General features: G+C 45.6%; 1 protein-coding gene across 1 annotated transcript in view; it reads left to right on the top strand.

Moving 5' to 3' along the window:
• Positions 1-15992, top strand: part of LOC127448480 (receptor tyrosine-protein kinase erbB-4-like) — a 555442-nt gene that overhangs the window by 477088 nt on the left and 62362 nt on the right. Inside the window, exons 18-20 of the mRNA XM_051711045.1 lie at positions 4604-4736; positions 11397-11519; positions 12208-12306. Of these exons, the coding sequence (XP_051567005.1) occupies positions 4604-4736; positions 11397-11519; positions 12208-12306 (355 nt within the window). The remainder of the gene's footprint in view (positions 1-4603; positions 4737-11396; positions 11520-12207; positions 12307-15992) is intronic.

The raw sequence follows: 15992 nt of genomic DNA, 5'->3' as shown, positions 1-15992 counted from the left end.
CCAAGACGTTCACCCACTGTTGCACTTGTGTATATGGTTGAGTGACAATAAAGGGATTTGATTTGATTTGATTTGATGCACTATTTGCAATTAGTGCAAGAAGATGCCTTTTGTTTCTATTTACTTTTACTGCAAATAGCCTCTACCTTTATAGAATGCATCTGTAGGAAATACAGTGGGTGTGAATCCCGGTGGCTTTGCGCTGAAAAGGCACAGTGGCTTAAATATAGGCTGTGATGTTCTTTCAAGACTCACATTAAAAAGACACAGAATGCACTTCAGAGCTGTTGTTTGTTTATTTTGTCGCTCTGCTAACAACACAACGCATCAGCATAGCAACAACAATCTTACGCATTCACTGTATCTGTATTGCACATGTGCATAGAATTGTATCAACATTGATAATGTTAAGAACATTCCATAGGCTACACAACACTGATACATATGACACAAAGACAATGGTAACCTGCAATATATGGCCTTCAAATATAACCAAAACACCAGTGTTATGCTGTTTGCTCCCTCAAGAACATGATTCAGCGACAGTTAGAAAAGCGCTTAAAGTTAGATTCCGATGAACTGACAAAATACATCCCGATTGTCTACTTTTAGTGTTGGGACATTTGACTTGAATGCTGTTAGCTCCTTCAAGAATGAGATTCAGCAACAGTTTAGAAAAGCGCTTCAAGTTTGTGTCCAATGACGTGATGCCAGCAGCCATATCATCCTGCAGCTCTCACCTGGTTACCTATTGAAGCTAAGCAGGGTTGAGCCTGGACAGTACCTGGATGGGAGAGCTCCTGGGGAAAACTAAGGTTGCTGCTGGAAGAGGTGTTAGTGAGGCCAGCAAAGGGTGCTCACCCTATGGTCTGTGTGGGTCCTAACGCCCCAGTATAGTGACGGGGACAATATACTGTAAAAAGGCACCGTCCTTCGGATGGAGACATTAAACCGAGGTCCTGACTCTCTGTTGTTGTTCAAAATCCCAAGGTGCTTCTTATACAGAGTAGTTGTCCTGGCCAAATTCCCTCCATTGGCCCTTATCAATCATGGCCTTCTAATACTCCCCATCCATTAATTGGCTGTATCACTCTACTCTCTCCTCTCCACCAACAGTTGGTGTGTGGTGAGCTTACTGGTGCACTATGGCTGCCATAGCATCATCCAGGTAAATGCTGCACACTGATGGTGGTTGAGGAGAGTCCCCTGTTCACAATGTAAAGCGCTTTGAGTGTAGTGACAGAAAAGCACTATATAAATTTAACGGTAATTCATTCATTCATTCATGATGGAATGCATCCCCATTGTAGATCCTGTAGCCACTCGAAAAGTGGCTGAAAGAGGAAGGGGAACTGCCTGCATCTACAGCTAGTCTAGGCTAAGCTAAATATGAACAGACATTCGACGTATGACTACTAATTGTAGCACACTTCTAATACAAAGGTGCTTCAGAGGAGATAACGTTATAGTTGATGTTTATTTCATCTGATCCGATCCGTTCACATAAACAATGCAGTCTGTAATTATTTTCCCTTCAGGTGTCGAATTACTACGCACGTTTTCATGGCAACCTGTAGGACCCCAGGCACAGTCTAGCTGGCTATCTAATGCCTGATGACATGTAGCTACGTTGATATTTTGTAAATATATATAATTAGCTAAAACCCATTACATTTTAGCAAACATAAATCTATTTATTGTGTACTGTAGTATTGTACGTTTAGGGGTGCAGAATTTCTGTGGAGGGGCCGGGTGTATGGTGGTTTGGGGGTGGAATGACGTGATGACTAGTTGAATTCGACTCGACTAATGGGCTCGACTAGTCATCTATTAAAAATCAGGAGTTGTGCAACCCCTAATTTATACAAATATACAAGAAGTTTGAGAATGTACTGAGACGGACTTGATTGTGTCATTTACAGTGTGTCATGAAATTGGGCAGTCGCTGCATGGCTGTTTTTTGTTAGCAGTGATTCTCTGATTGGTTAATTTTCTCTCTCAGGATCATGAATAGTGTAGTTCTGCAAAAGGAGTTCCGCAAATACACGTGATTTAAAAAATATATATATATATATATTATTAGTTCAAATAACACAGACTGAGGGCTTTAACACAAGCATATACCATTAACAACTTCGGAACTCAACATTATTACTTAACATTAATAATCAATTCCCCTATGGAAAAGAAGGAATATGATTTTTATTTTAAGAACTAGATTTTTTGCGCTGTATGTGCTTTCATTTCATTACAGCAGTGAATAAGGATTAGTTACTGGCTATTCGGTTGCAAGGGGGAGGGTGCTTCTCATTCTAGAGAGCATTTGTTTGGACTCAAATCTGTGTAGTGCAATAAGAGTTATCAACATTCATGGTCTATTTTCCATGAAAAGAAGAATCTAAATTGTAATATTTGAATGTATCTGCTATTAAGTTAATTTTAAACTTGTAGTACACTAGCATATAGATGGCTTTGAAACTAATAGAAAAGGACTAACACCAATAAAACCCAAATTTTGATTTCATGGGGTCTTTCAAGCCAAACAAAACATGTGTTTGAGTGTTAAGGACCCTGTAATGTGTATTCTAAGTGTTGCTCTCTAGAGTCTCTCTTGTTGGCTTGGAAAAGACATGGCAGGTTACATAAAACAAGATGTCAGACATCCTACCGTCCTTCACCGACAATATACTACAGTGCCACACTACGTGCTGACAGCAATGCTGCCTCAAATTAATTGCCTGCTCATTGCCAGTTCAAAAGCAGCTCCCTCACAAGCATTGGAGGATGATCGTATGCACTCAACTTGGTCTCTGTGGCTCATATGATTTTGTATTCTGACTGGAGATCAATATCAAATTAACGGGAGAAATTCTCATCTGGCCCAGAGATAATCTAGCAGTCTATCGCTCGTCATGCCTAGGCAATGCTTCACCGTCCTCGCATTATTAGGTGGGATTTAATTTCCATTCTACAAACTCACAGTTTCAAATTTACACAGGAGGAAAGACCAAACAATAATACCCATAGACTCCATCACACAATGTCTGACTTCGCTCCTGCTCTCTTAGACAGAAATAATTGGCTGTTCTTGTTTTATGGCACGCTTGAAAGGAGTAGTCCAAGTTCAATAAAAGTTAAGATCAATCAACAGCTTTTGAGGCATAATGTTGATTAACACACAAAAAAAAAAAAATTAAAAAAAAAATTGACTTGTCCCTCCTTTTCTTTAAAAAAAAAAAAAAAAATCTGGGTTAAAGTGAGGTACTTACAATAGAAGTGAATGGGGCCAATCCGTAAATGTTAAAATACTTACTGTTTCAGAAGTATAGCCACAAGGCGTAAACAATATGCATGTTAACAAAATTTTTGTGTGATTATATCGCTTACTAATCTTTTCTGTTTAGCTAATTTTATCAATTTGTATTCATGACGAAGTTATGCCGTAAACCCTAAAACTACCGTAAAAACAATGATTTTAACAACTTTACATCTCAAATTATACACACATTTTAACAGAACTATTAATGTGAGTGCTTTTATAAAATGATAAGCTTCAAATACTACCTTCCAAAAATGCACCCCTTTCACTCCCATTTAAGTGCCTCACTGTAACCTCTAATTTAGCTTTGTTTCAAAGAAAAGAAGTGACGAGTTGAAATCATTTTTTAGTGGTAATCAACATTATGCCACAAATGCTGTTGACTGAGCTTAACTTGAACTGAACCTGGACTCTTCTGTATAGGGTTTAGCATATCCACTGGGTTGTCATTTAAAAAAAAAAAAAAAACTGATAGATGAGCATAACAGATTGGAAAAGAAATGTGTGGACATCTCTAAATGCCTTATTAAGCCCAGGATAGTTGTCAGTAAACAATAATTAAGATACTACTAAGACAAATGTGTAAATCTCAGACCTTCATCAAGACCTCTCATCCAGTTCTAAGTGTAGAGAGACTTACATAGAAAGTAAAAGTCTGAAGAGTTGAATCTGAGTGAAACCACTGTAATAAGACAGCATGTCTATGTATTGTATCCAGTCAGTGCTGATTTTGTGCATCCTTCTTCCATGCAAAATCAATTAGGCTTTTCATTAATGCTAAGGGAACATTTTCAGACTTAAATTCAAACTGAAATCTCAAAGCACAGCCAAGAAAAGGCTGATGCAAGATGACAGCAGTTGGAAATGCTTTTTGCACAAAATGTCCAACTGAATATCTCCTTGCTGTCTGAGAGAAAGTCTTTGTTCAGGTTTCTGCTCTTTTATGGAAAATTGGTCATTTTCTGTCCCCCTCTTCTGATGATTTGTGCCCTTTGTTCTCCTATAGTTAATGTGATATGAGACCGAACTGCCTAGCAGTTTACTGTTATTGCTTTTCACTTGTCATCTTGCATTGTTCTGCCCTAGTACCTATACATTTGATATGATGTCTGGTAAATTTTGTATGGTTGTGCTTCTAATATTGTGTTTACCTTTGGTTTAATTATTATTCTGTTTGCATTATTCTCATTTGTAAGTTACTAGTTTGGATTATGTAAACTTGTCTGCTAATTGAATGAATGCAAATGTAATATTTATTTTCTCCTCTCTTTCTCTTTCACCCAGGACTCCTCTCATTGCAGCTGGAGTTATCGGTGGATTGTTTGTGGTGATCATTGTGGGCTTGAGTATTGCCGTATCGGTGAGGAGAAAGAGCATCAAGAAGAAAAGGGCCTTAAGACGCTTCTTGGAAACTGAGGTAAGACACATCCATCTTCACATATTTTTCTCTCTTTCGCTTGAGCTCGGATTCACAAAACGGTCAGAAAACCTCCTCATGACCTCTCAGCCAGTTCCATTGGGCCTGAAAATTTGAGGATGTCAAGAGCAAATCAGAAACCAAGAATAAAAGCATCAGCTGCCAAACAAGACACAGGAGGAGCTATAGAGTATGACCCATAGCCTTCTCTATTTCTATAGTGATGTTCTGGGAGGCACCAGTGAAAGTAGTGAGAGGATATGAGTGAGGTCATTTCCTGATTGAACTTCCCTTAGAGTTTCTACTCTGAGATATTCTCTCAAGATTTTAATGCAAAATGACTTACATTTCAGGTTGTTTCTCTCTAAAGCCTATCCTATGCCTCTAGAAGATTACTTTTATGTCCTAATACTTTTGGGCACTTTTACTTGTTTAAGCTTTAAAGTGAGGCATTATCGACTGCCATTGTAGAGAGAAGACAATCTGCAATATTCATGTGACCTCTTTTTGTGTTACGCATAAGAAAGAAAGCCAGGCAGTCTTGAGACAACATGAGTAGTAAATTATGACAGAATTTTCATTTTTGGGTGAATTATTCCTTTAAGTTCTAGAAACAGTTAGTTCCTTATCTGTCACTCACTCGACGTTGTATTGATGTAGTGACACTAGGGGCCCTCTTGGGAGCTCCAAACACCCCTGCTTTTTGAAAAAAGGCCAATGGGAATTAGCGAGTGGAATTTGCATGCCACTCCCCCGGACATACGGGTATAAAAGGAGCTGGTTTGCAACCAATCATTCAGATTTTCTCTTCGGAGCTGAGCGGTTGTGTTCAGCGAGCTGAATTACTCTGCCGATCCATTCACCTCGAAAAGCTGTTGGATTTACGCCGCATTACAGCGGCTTCTCCCCCTCTTGCACTAGTGAAGTGCAGAGAACGCCCCTGGCCGCTTCTTCCTACTAAAAGAGTATATTTTCCCTTCTTAAAAGAGTGGCATTAACGGAGAGCGTCTTTTTAAAGATGCCTCTCCATTTGTGTATTTCCTGGTTGCGGTCGTTACCACTCCGCTTCCGATGGCCACGATCGTGGTCTTACATGCTTGGGCACCGCCCACGCGGAGACAGTGTTCGTAGATGGGTCATGTTCTCACTACGAGAGCATGACCATGGCAATGTTGCGGTCGTGTTTTTTTCCTTCGTTAGAAGGAAAAACCACCCCAGCGGCTCCCCGCCTCGGTCCTTATACCTACAGGTTTGAGGCCGCGTTGGTTAGCACTGGGGGTGATTTGGGGACCCCAATGGGAGCCACTCTGCCGGGTAACTCCCCACGGACCTCCCATTCACCAGTACGCTTGTTTGCCCCGCTGGGATGAGACCACCGGCTCGTCTCAGGGCGAAGTGGATGTGCTCTCGATTGCAGCATCGGAGAGCGGGCTGTCCAGTCTGACACTGAGGACTCTACTGGGCTCCCACCTTCGGGTGTGGTCACCCAGTCGCAGCCTGACGCGCAGCTGGCAGCCATGCTTGCCTGGGCGGCTGCGTGTGTCGGGCTGGAGTGGAACCCTCCTCCCCCCCGAACCCTCGTAGCCTGACGATTGGTTCCTGGGCCAGGAGTGCCGCTCACGGCCGCACCCCGCCCCGGTCCCTTTCTTCTTGGAGGTGCATGAGGAGCACCTTTCACTGCCTGGACCCAGTCTCTGAGCTCCTTCACTCTCACTACCCTCAATGGTGGGGCCGCCAGGGGGTACTCGGCGATCCCCCAGATGGATAAGGCAGTTGCAGTGCACCTTTGCCCGCAAAACGCTGCCACCTGGCGTGGCCACCTGAGACCCCCGTCCAGTGCCTGTAAGGTTATGTCGTCTCTGGCAACTAAGGCCTGTGGCGCCGCTGTACAGGCCGCCTCAGCCCTGCACACCATGACTCTCCTGCAAGTGCACCAAGCCAAGGCGCTAAGAGAAGTGCACGAGGGTAGTTCTGACCCGGGATTGATGCAGGAGCTGCGCTCGGCGACCGACCTCGCTCTCTGGGTGACGAAGGTCATGGCGCGGTCTCTCGGGCAGGCGATGTCCACCCTGGTGGTCCAGGAGTGCCACTTATGGCTCAACCTGGTCGAGATGAGAGAGGCTGACAAGGCACGGTTCCTTGACGCCCCCATTTCCCAGGTCAGCCTGTTCGGCGACACCATCGAGGACTTCACCCAGCAGTTCTCGGTGGTGAAGAAGCAGACGGAGGCTATACAGCACATCCCGCCCCGGCGCGGCTCTAGACCCCGCACCCCATCTGCTCATCGCCAAGGGCGTCCTCCTGCAGCAACATCACTGGCTCCACCGCACCCCGCCCCCGTGTCCCGGCCCCGGCGTGGAGCCCACCGCAGGAAGCAGACACCACCCGTCTCATGGCCGGCCGCGTACCTCACGCTCCTTACTCCTCACGCTCCTTGCGACAGCCCCCCCCCCACCAGCGAATTCCCCTGAGGAAGGACCTTCTTTCTCAGGGACGGGGCACCATCTGGCACCCGCGACCAGACCTCTGGAATTTCCACATCTGGCCCTTGGACGGGACACGGAAGATTTAAGTGGCCTACCACCCATGGTGATAGACACGATCACTCAGGCTAGGGCTCCCTCTACAAGGCACCTGTAAGTGGTGTCTGTTCACTAAGTGGTGTTCTTCCCGATGCGAAGACCCCCAGAGATGTGCAGTCGGATCGGTGCTTTCCTTCCTGCAGGAGAGGCTGGAGGGGCGGCTGTCCCCCTCCATCTTGAAAGTGTATATAGCCTCTATTTTGGCTCATCACGATGCGGTAGATAGTAAGTACTTGGGGAAGCACAACTTCCTGAGGTTCCTGAGAGGCGCTAGGAGGTTGAACCCCTCTAGACCACACCTCATCCCCCCGTGGGATCTCTCTAGTCCTTCAGGGTCTACGGGGAACTCCCTTTGAGCCCTTGGAGTCAACTGAGCTTAAGGCACTCTCTTTGAAGACTGCCCTCCTGACTGTGCTCACTTCCATCAAGAGGGTAGGGGAACTGCAAGCGTTCTCTGTCAGCGAATCATGCCTGGAGTTAAGTCCGGGTTACTCTCATGTGATCCTGAGACCCCGACCGGGCTATATGCCCAAGGTTCCCACGACCCCTTTTAGGGATCAGGTGGTGAACCTACAAGCGCTGCCCCAGGCAGCTTTACGCATATATTTGGATCGCATGCAGAGCTTTAGAAGCTCCGAGCAGCTCTTTGTCTGCTTTGGTGGACAGCGGAAAGGAAGCGCTGTCTCCAAACAGAGGATCGCCCACTGGGTCATTGACGCCATCGTGATGGCATATCACGTTCAGGACGTGCTGCCCCTCATGGCGCTACAAGCCCACTCTTCTAGGAGTGTAGCGGCCTCCTGGGTCCTGACCAGTGGCGCCTCTTTGGTAGACATCTGCAGAGCAGTGGCCTGGGCAACAGCCAACACCTTTTTGAGGTTCTATAATCTCCGGGTTGAGCCGGTTTCATCCCGTGTGTTGTCAGGTCCGAACAAGCAAGTTCCAGGACAGCTGACTGGGTGTACCGCTTGCACCTTTGACTCCCAGTCATGTTCACAAGTTGTGATCCCTGGATGACTTTCCTCCTTAGCCCTGTGGCAGACCAGTTTGCGGAGAAACTCGCTGCTGGCCCAGTACATTTGCTAATTAAGCCCTGTACTGGGGTAGGTTCCCCATAGGTGACCCCATGTGATATATCTTCCGCTAAATTGTTTCCCTGTCGGTAAACTGCGTCTTCCTTGGCCAGTGGCCCCTCTGCCCCTAGTCACCATGCTTGTAGAAACTCCTCCCCCCTCGGGTAGGAACTACCATGCAACTTCTCCACATGACAAACTTCCGACAAGACTCAGTAAGACCATGTGACGTGTTTCCACTCAAAATACCCCCCCTTCTCTGGGCGGGGTGTGGTCTCCGCGGTGTCTTCTCCTTGGGAGTGACACCCCCGACGTAGACATTTATGGCCCCCAGTCGATTAACAAATTCCACTCTTTTTGGGGAGAAAAAAGAGGAAAAGAGGCCATGGCTGGGCTAGCCTGTCCCTATTTGTTGGGCAGTCGACTTGTTCCCGAAGGACCGTTTGATGCTCATAAGAGCATTGGGGGAGGTTACGTGATGGCCTGGTGCGCTGGCTATGAGGCACACAGCGGTCTGCCCGTCTCGCACCGCCAGTCCACGTAACACAGTTCAGCTAGTTGTGGCGTTTTGTATAGGGACCCCTAGTGTCAGTACATCGACACAACGTCGAGTGAGTGACAGATAGGGAACATCCTGGTTACTTTCGTAACCTCCATTCCCTGATGGAGGGAACAAGACATTGTGTCCCTCTTGCCACAACGCTGAACTACCCGCTGAAATGGCCGGGACCTTGTCTCGGCTCCTCAGCACAAAACCTGAATGAGTGGTTGCATACCAGCTACTTTTATACCCGCATGTCCGGGGGAGTGGCATGCAAATTTCGCCAAGTTTGGGGCTCCCAATAGTAACCCCTAGTGTCACTATATCGACACAACGTCTCGTTCCCTCCATCAGGGAATGGAGGTTACGAAAGTAACCAGGACATTAACTGCAATCAAATTACTTTTGCATACTAAGTAGCTGCATTGCATAACTACTTGTAACTCATGAATTATCATATTGAATTTATATTAATGGAAATGATTAGATTCTCCCTTTTGACTACTTTTTAAAAAGATATAAGTATAATTTCATAAAAATAATTAAATGTTTTATTTCTTTTTGATGACCTCCATGCATATTAAGGTTTCTTTTTTCTTTTCTTTTTTATGTATTATTTTTAATCATTTTAATTTCTCTCTTTCCATACCTCCTTTTGTTTCACTCATCTGCTTTGTATGTATCCTTATGATATCACAGGGGTTGTTTTTCATATCACAGTGTGGGTGGAGGGCTCGTAACAGTGCAGTTTGTGTATGGATCTTGTGTTTCCTTAGCCCATAGGATCCGACTCCTCCTCTTCATGTGTGCATTTATCCATATGGCCTCAGGCTTTGAGCATAGATAACAGTGCTCTCTGCAGACACTTTGAGTAATGTGGAGGAGGCCCACACGTCATCTTAAAGAAACACACATGTATAATTTTAAGGCATGCTTTTTAATCTCTTTATTCATTATAATCGCACAATGAGGATTTTAATAGCATATTTTTTGTTACAGCGTAATTTTCTGTAAAGCTGCTTTGAAACAATGTGTTTTGTAAAAAGCACTATACAAATAAATATGACATAAAAATGGGCATTGTTATACAGTATATGCCAAAAACCCAAATGATCTAAAAGTTTGCCATACCTCCATTTTCACTAGAATGTGGTATTCTTTCACTATATCATATATTTTAAAAGCTTAAAAGACATACCGTGGCCCCAAAACATAGTTGGATGCTTAAGCTACACTTAAAAATGTATGAATAATAAAACACAAGTGCACACTTTTCAAAATAAATAAATAAATAAATATTTGATTTAAGGGGAAGTGACTTCCCAAATACATTCATCCACTAAAAATTATCTTGACAGCAGTTGGTTAAAAGTAATTGCTTAAATGGTTTTAAGAAAATGTCTAGCATAATTTGTTAGAAGATGCCACTTGCTTTGGTATTTTGTATCTAATGCAGTGAAATTTTAATTTTAAGTGCAAAGTATCAATAATAGTTTTTGGGTCCACTGTAATTTTTTAAGTTGACATTTGATTAAATTATAATTTTCTTAATATATGTCTTTTTTTTTAATTATTTAATTTAATTTTATTTATTTTTATAAAGTTTAGGCTTTTACTGTAATTATTGTACATTTGTATTAGTTTATTTTATTTTTTATTGTTCTATGTTTGTGTTTTATTTTTAAGCACTGTGTTAGCACTTTGAGCTACTTTTTATGTATGAATGGGACTATAGTAAAATCATTATTTATTTTTTTCTTATATTATTATTATTATTATTATATTTTCATTAGATTAGGTTGCCCAGGTTTTTCAGCAGCTTTTGGTTAGAGTAGGGTCATGGCCAGCTCCTGATCTGTGTTTCAGCACCGGCAGGAGCGGAGAGCTCCTTGTATCATTGCTCATCTCTAAAAAAAAAAAAAAAAAGACCCTCCCACGACTCTCCTCCGCCTTCCTGTGTCCTGGCTCCTGATTTACAATTCCATTTAAATGAAGAACTGCTATTGTTTTTTAATCAGGTGGCTGTGATGAGCCGAGGGACGGCGCAAAGGGTAGAAAGGTTGATAGAACTGCTGATTTATGCTCTCTCCCTCGCTTTCTCTCACTCACAGTCCCTCTGCTACACACTCTCTCACTCATAATTTTATCAGATTAACCTTCTCTATTTCTCTGTATTCGTTCCTGTATCTTCTCTCTTTGCTTTCATCTTATCTCTGTCCCTCTCTTGCATTTCTATAGTTCCTAGATCACCAGGGGTTTTGTATTCATTGATTGGAGTCCCACACTCTGATATGCACTACATAATATCACAGAAGACTAAATAAATTAAAGGAAATTCATAAACTATGGTGTATGATTTGCAATTTATTTGAGTTAAGGACTGAGTATTAATTGATTGTCCAGATTGATTGTCCCAGATTTGCAGCATCACTGACAGAGTCTCCCAACTTTACGTATGTCACAGTTGGTGGAGCCTCTGACGCCCAGCGGTGCGGCCCCTAACCAGGCCCAGCTGCGCATTCTGAAAGAGACCGAGCTGAAAAGAGTGAAGATTCTGGGAGCTGGGGCGTTCGGTACTGTCTACAAGGTAATCACTTCTGTCTTATCAGAGAGACAGAGGAAGGAAGCTAAATCACGGTTGAGAAAAAAACAGATTAATGTTAGTTTTAACTGTTACCATTGTTAGATGTGTTTTTTTTTTTTTTTTGTAGTATATCTGTGTGGCCTACTGACACAAATTATACCTCAAATCATGCAGCTTTTTGAAGAAGGGTGTGCTTTTAATTTTTCTAACTAATCAGTCTCACAATTTTCACCTGGCAAATGATGAAATGGGTAAAAAATAGACATACATAGAAGGACAAACTCAAGCCACATCAAGGAATCAGCCACTGTATTACAGAAACATCTTTAACTCTATGCAGTCCTATTTTATGTGAAAAATCCTAACCTAAACTTGTCAGATCGTTATTTAAGACTTAGGATGGGAAGTTTCTGCCCCACAATAACATAGAAACTTGGGGGTGGCTCATTTTACTTGGGCCAGTAAGCAACTACCCAGAACACCCTAGAATTGCACTACAAAGCACTCAAAATATCTAAGCAACTGCCTAGCAACACCCTGGCGACCACCCACGACACCCTAGAACCAGTGGCAGTGAGTTTTGCATAGGGAAATTTTCTCACATTTTAACCTAGTTAATCTTGTTTGTCAGTGCAGTTTTCCATAATATGTGTTGTCAGCTTCAAGAAATATATATTTTTTGTGTTCTCAGGGCATCTGGGTACCTGAAGGTGAAACTGTGAAGATTCCTGTGGCCATAAAGATCTTGAACGAGGCGACAGGCCCCAAAGCTAATGTAGAGTTTATGGATGTGAGTATCAGTCTGTGATCTAAGGCTTGCAGCTCTTATTTTTGTCTCTTTCAGCCTCCACTTAGCGAATATTCAAGTCTTCCGAAGTTCAAAAGGAAAAATGTATGTAAAATTCAAATTGGCTCATCCTCTCAGATGATGCAAGAACTATGAAACTCTTTTCAAAGGCCCTTTCACACCCTTGTTGAGTTGGTGCAATCTAAAATGTATTGGTTACTGATGTAACCTCTGTTCCCTGATGGAGGGAACGAGATATTGTGTCGATGTAGTGACACTAGGGGTTCGCTCTTGAGAGCCCCAATCACCTTTGCTTTATTCAGAAAAGGCCAATGAAAATTGGTGAGTGGAATTTGCATGCCACTCTCCGCCCCGGACATACGGATATAAAACGAGATGGAGTGCACCACTCATTCAGAGTTGTGCTGAGGAGCCGAGAGAGAGTCCCGGCCATGTCAGCGGTCAGTTCAGCGGCGCGGCAGGAGGGACACAACATCTCATTCCCTCCATCAGGGAACAGAGGTTACATCAGTAACTAAGACATTCCCTGTCTGTCACTCACTCGACGTTGTGTCAATGTAGTGACACAAGGGGTTCCTATACGAAACGCCGCAGGCGCTGAACCGTGTCACGAGGTACAGAGGTGCGGACACGGGCAGGCTGCTGTGTGCCTCGCAGCGAGTACTCGACAACGTCGTGACCTTCCAGCGAGTTAGGTAAGGTGTCTCCCTGGTCCCGATAATGGTGGGAGGAAGCACTTACCTGAGGAGGCTACAGCCGGTGGCCTTTCCTGATTTTTGTATTAAGCAATTTCCCACCAAGCACCTGCTAGAATAGCGCTGGGGAAGTGCTCTTCCCTCTTCAGGAGGGAGAGCACTATGGAAACCACATCCTACTGGAGGGAGGTTAACATGTGGAGAATACCTCACATGGACTTACTGATGGGGAAGTTCACATATGGAATGATGCCACTGGGGAGGACCCTATCTACAGAGAGGGTGCACAGCAAAAGTGGCCGAGGTAGAGCAGAGCTCTGATAAGGGGAAACACAGGGTTCACCTGAGGGGAAACCGAACAGTAGAAATGCATCATACGGGATTACCGAGGGGGGAATCACCACGTATGGAGCACTGAGCCCAAGTACATGGGCTCACCTGAAAAGGGGCATACCACAAGTACTGGGCCTGGCGGCATTGCTCCTCTGCTGAGTTTGCCACCGAGTAGTGCTTAAAGAATTAAAGAGGTGTCCAGTGTTCACCAGTTGTGGGGAACTGTTGTGGGCAAGATAGTGCACATTATCACCTTAAAAAAGGGGAAAGGCGCAATACAAGTGATACACCCGACCAGCTGCCCGGCCTACCTGTTGTCACCCCTTAACACTTGGGTCGAATCTGGTTCTACACTTTGGCGACACTGTGGTGTGATAGTCGCACTGGGTGCCATGGCGCCATGCCCACCTCAGGACTTGAGTCTGTAGCCAGTGCTGAAGCAGTCTCATATGCATCAACCTGAGGGGAAGTACTGCCGCCGAGGATGCCATATGCCCTAGGAGACTCTGAAATTGTTTCACCGGGACCACTACCTTCTGCCTGAAGGTTCTCAGGCAGGCTAGCACCGACTGTGCATGCTCGTTTGTAAGGCATGCCATCATGGTGACCGAGTCCAACTCTATACCGAGAAAAGAGATGCTCTGCGCAGGGGAGAGCTTGCTCTTTTCCCAGTTGACCTGAAACCCCAGTCGGCCGAAATGCTGAAGCATAAGGTCCCTGTGCGCACACAATAGATCTCACGAGTGAGCTAGAATCAGCCAGTCGTCGAGATAATTGAGGATGCGAATGCCCTTTTCCCTTATCAGGGCCAGGGCCGCCTCTGCAACTTTGGTAAAGATGCAAGGGGACATGGACAGACCGAAAGGGAGGACCTTGTACTGGTATGCTCATCCCTTGAAGGCAAACCAAAGAAAGGGTCTGTGTCGAGGAAGGATCGATACGTGAAAGTACGCGTCCTTCAGGTCGATGGCCACGAACCAGTCCTGATGTCGTACAGATGTTAGGATGTGCTACTGTGTCAATATCTTGAACGGAAACCTGTGTAAGGCTCTGTTCAAAGCATGCAGATCCAGGATTGGGCGCAAACCCCTCCCCTCTTGGGCATGATAAAATAAGGGCTGTAAAAGCCCTTGTGTGACTTGGCTAAGGGGAAGGGTTCTATTTCTCCCTTCGCCAGAAGTGTGGCGACCTCCGCCCGAAGGACCGAGACATCCTCGACTTGCACCGGGGGACAATAGGATTTATCACGCCCGGGGACGCCCCACCGGGAAGATGGTCCGGGGGAGGCGTGCTGCCTCGCAAGCCTGCAACGGTGGTTGGGACGGGCGAACGGCCCCAAGAACCACCGTTCTTACCTGTTTGCCGGCTTTCGACGGAAATACTTCCAGCGCCTGGCCATCACGAGCATTGGAGTATGACCCAGGGGATGAGGAAACTGCTCTTTTATTGACAATTTGGGTGCAAGAGGATCTTCTTCTCAGAGGCCGGCATATGGGCTCCGATGGTGGGGGAGCCGGGGCCGACACCGCAGGAGGACGGCCCTGGCGAGAGGCAGATGGGGCGCGGAACTTCGGAGGCCTGTAGGCGGCTGAGTCGCGCCGTGGCAAGATATGATTGATGGCCCCTGTATGCTTCTTCGCCACCGAGAACTGATGGACGAAGTTCTCGACAGTGTCACCAAAAAGCCCTCCTTTGGAGATGGGCGCATCAAGAAAGTGAACCTTCTCAACGACACGCATCTCCACAAGGTTGAGACACAGGTGCCACTCTTGGACCACCAAGGTAGACATCATCTGGCCCAGGGCACGCGCCATGACTTTCGTTGCCCATAGAGCGAGGTCGATTGTGGTACGCAGTTCCTGCATAAGCCCTGTGTGGATCCTACCCTCGTGCAGATCTTTAAGCGCCTTGGCCTGTTGGACCTGCAGGATGGCCATGGTGCGCAGGGCAGAGGCGGCCTGATCCGCGGCATTGTAAGCCTTCACCACGAGTGACGAAGAAAGCTTACACGAAGAAAGCCTCATCCTACCGCCCGAGAGCGTGAGCTCAGAAGATTCGTCTGCTTCCGAAAGCAGAAGCCCACCCTCCGATGCTGCGACCAATAACTCACCCTCGTCGTGAGCCCTGAACGAGATATTAAATCCTCCCTGAGGCAGATTGCCTGCCTCGCTCGTGAACTACTGGGCAGAACGAGTGTGCTGGGGGATGGGAGGTCCGCGGGGACTGAGCCAGTGGAAACGCTCCCATATCCACATCCAGATTGCCCACGGTGCTCGCCGACACAGCCGCCTGAGTCTCAACCCAGGACAGACTGGGTCGGGAAGCAGCAGCGGTGGCTCTCTGCTTCATGAAGAAGGAAGAGAGCCAAGACTGCAACGTTCTCATGGGCATGTTCTTGCAGTGAGAACAAACAACAACAAACCCTCCACAAAAGCTGCCTTGGCGTGCTGGCGACCCAAGCACTAGAGCACATTTCGTGGCCATCTGGTGGGGAGAGATAACGGCCACACCCAGTAGCACAAAGGCGAAAGGACATCTTTAAAAAGACGGCAATCATTTGTGCGAGCTCTTTTAGCGAAAATATACTCTTTTAAAATATACTCTTTTAACACCTGTGGACTCAACCGCCGAAGCACCCAG

This window comes from Myxocyprinus asiaticus, chromosome 11, assembly GCF_019703515.2.
Source record: "Myxocyprinus asiaticus isolate MX2 ecotype Aquarium Trade chromosome 11, UBuf_Myxa_2, whole genome shotgun sequence".
Taxonomy (NCBI): domain Eukaryota; kingdom Metazoa; phylum Chordata; class Actinopteri; order Cypriniformes; family Catostomidae; genus Myxocyprinus; species Myxocyprinus asiaticus.
This window is presented reverse-complemented; position numbering and strand designations above follow the sequence as displayed.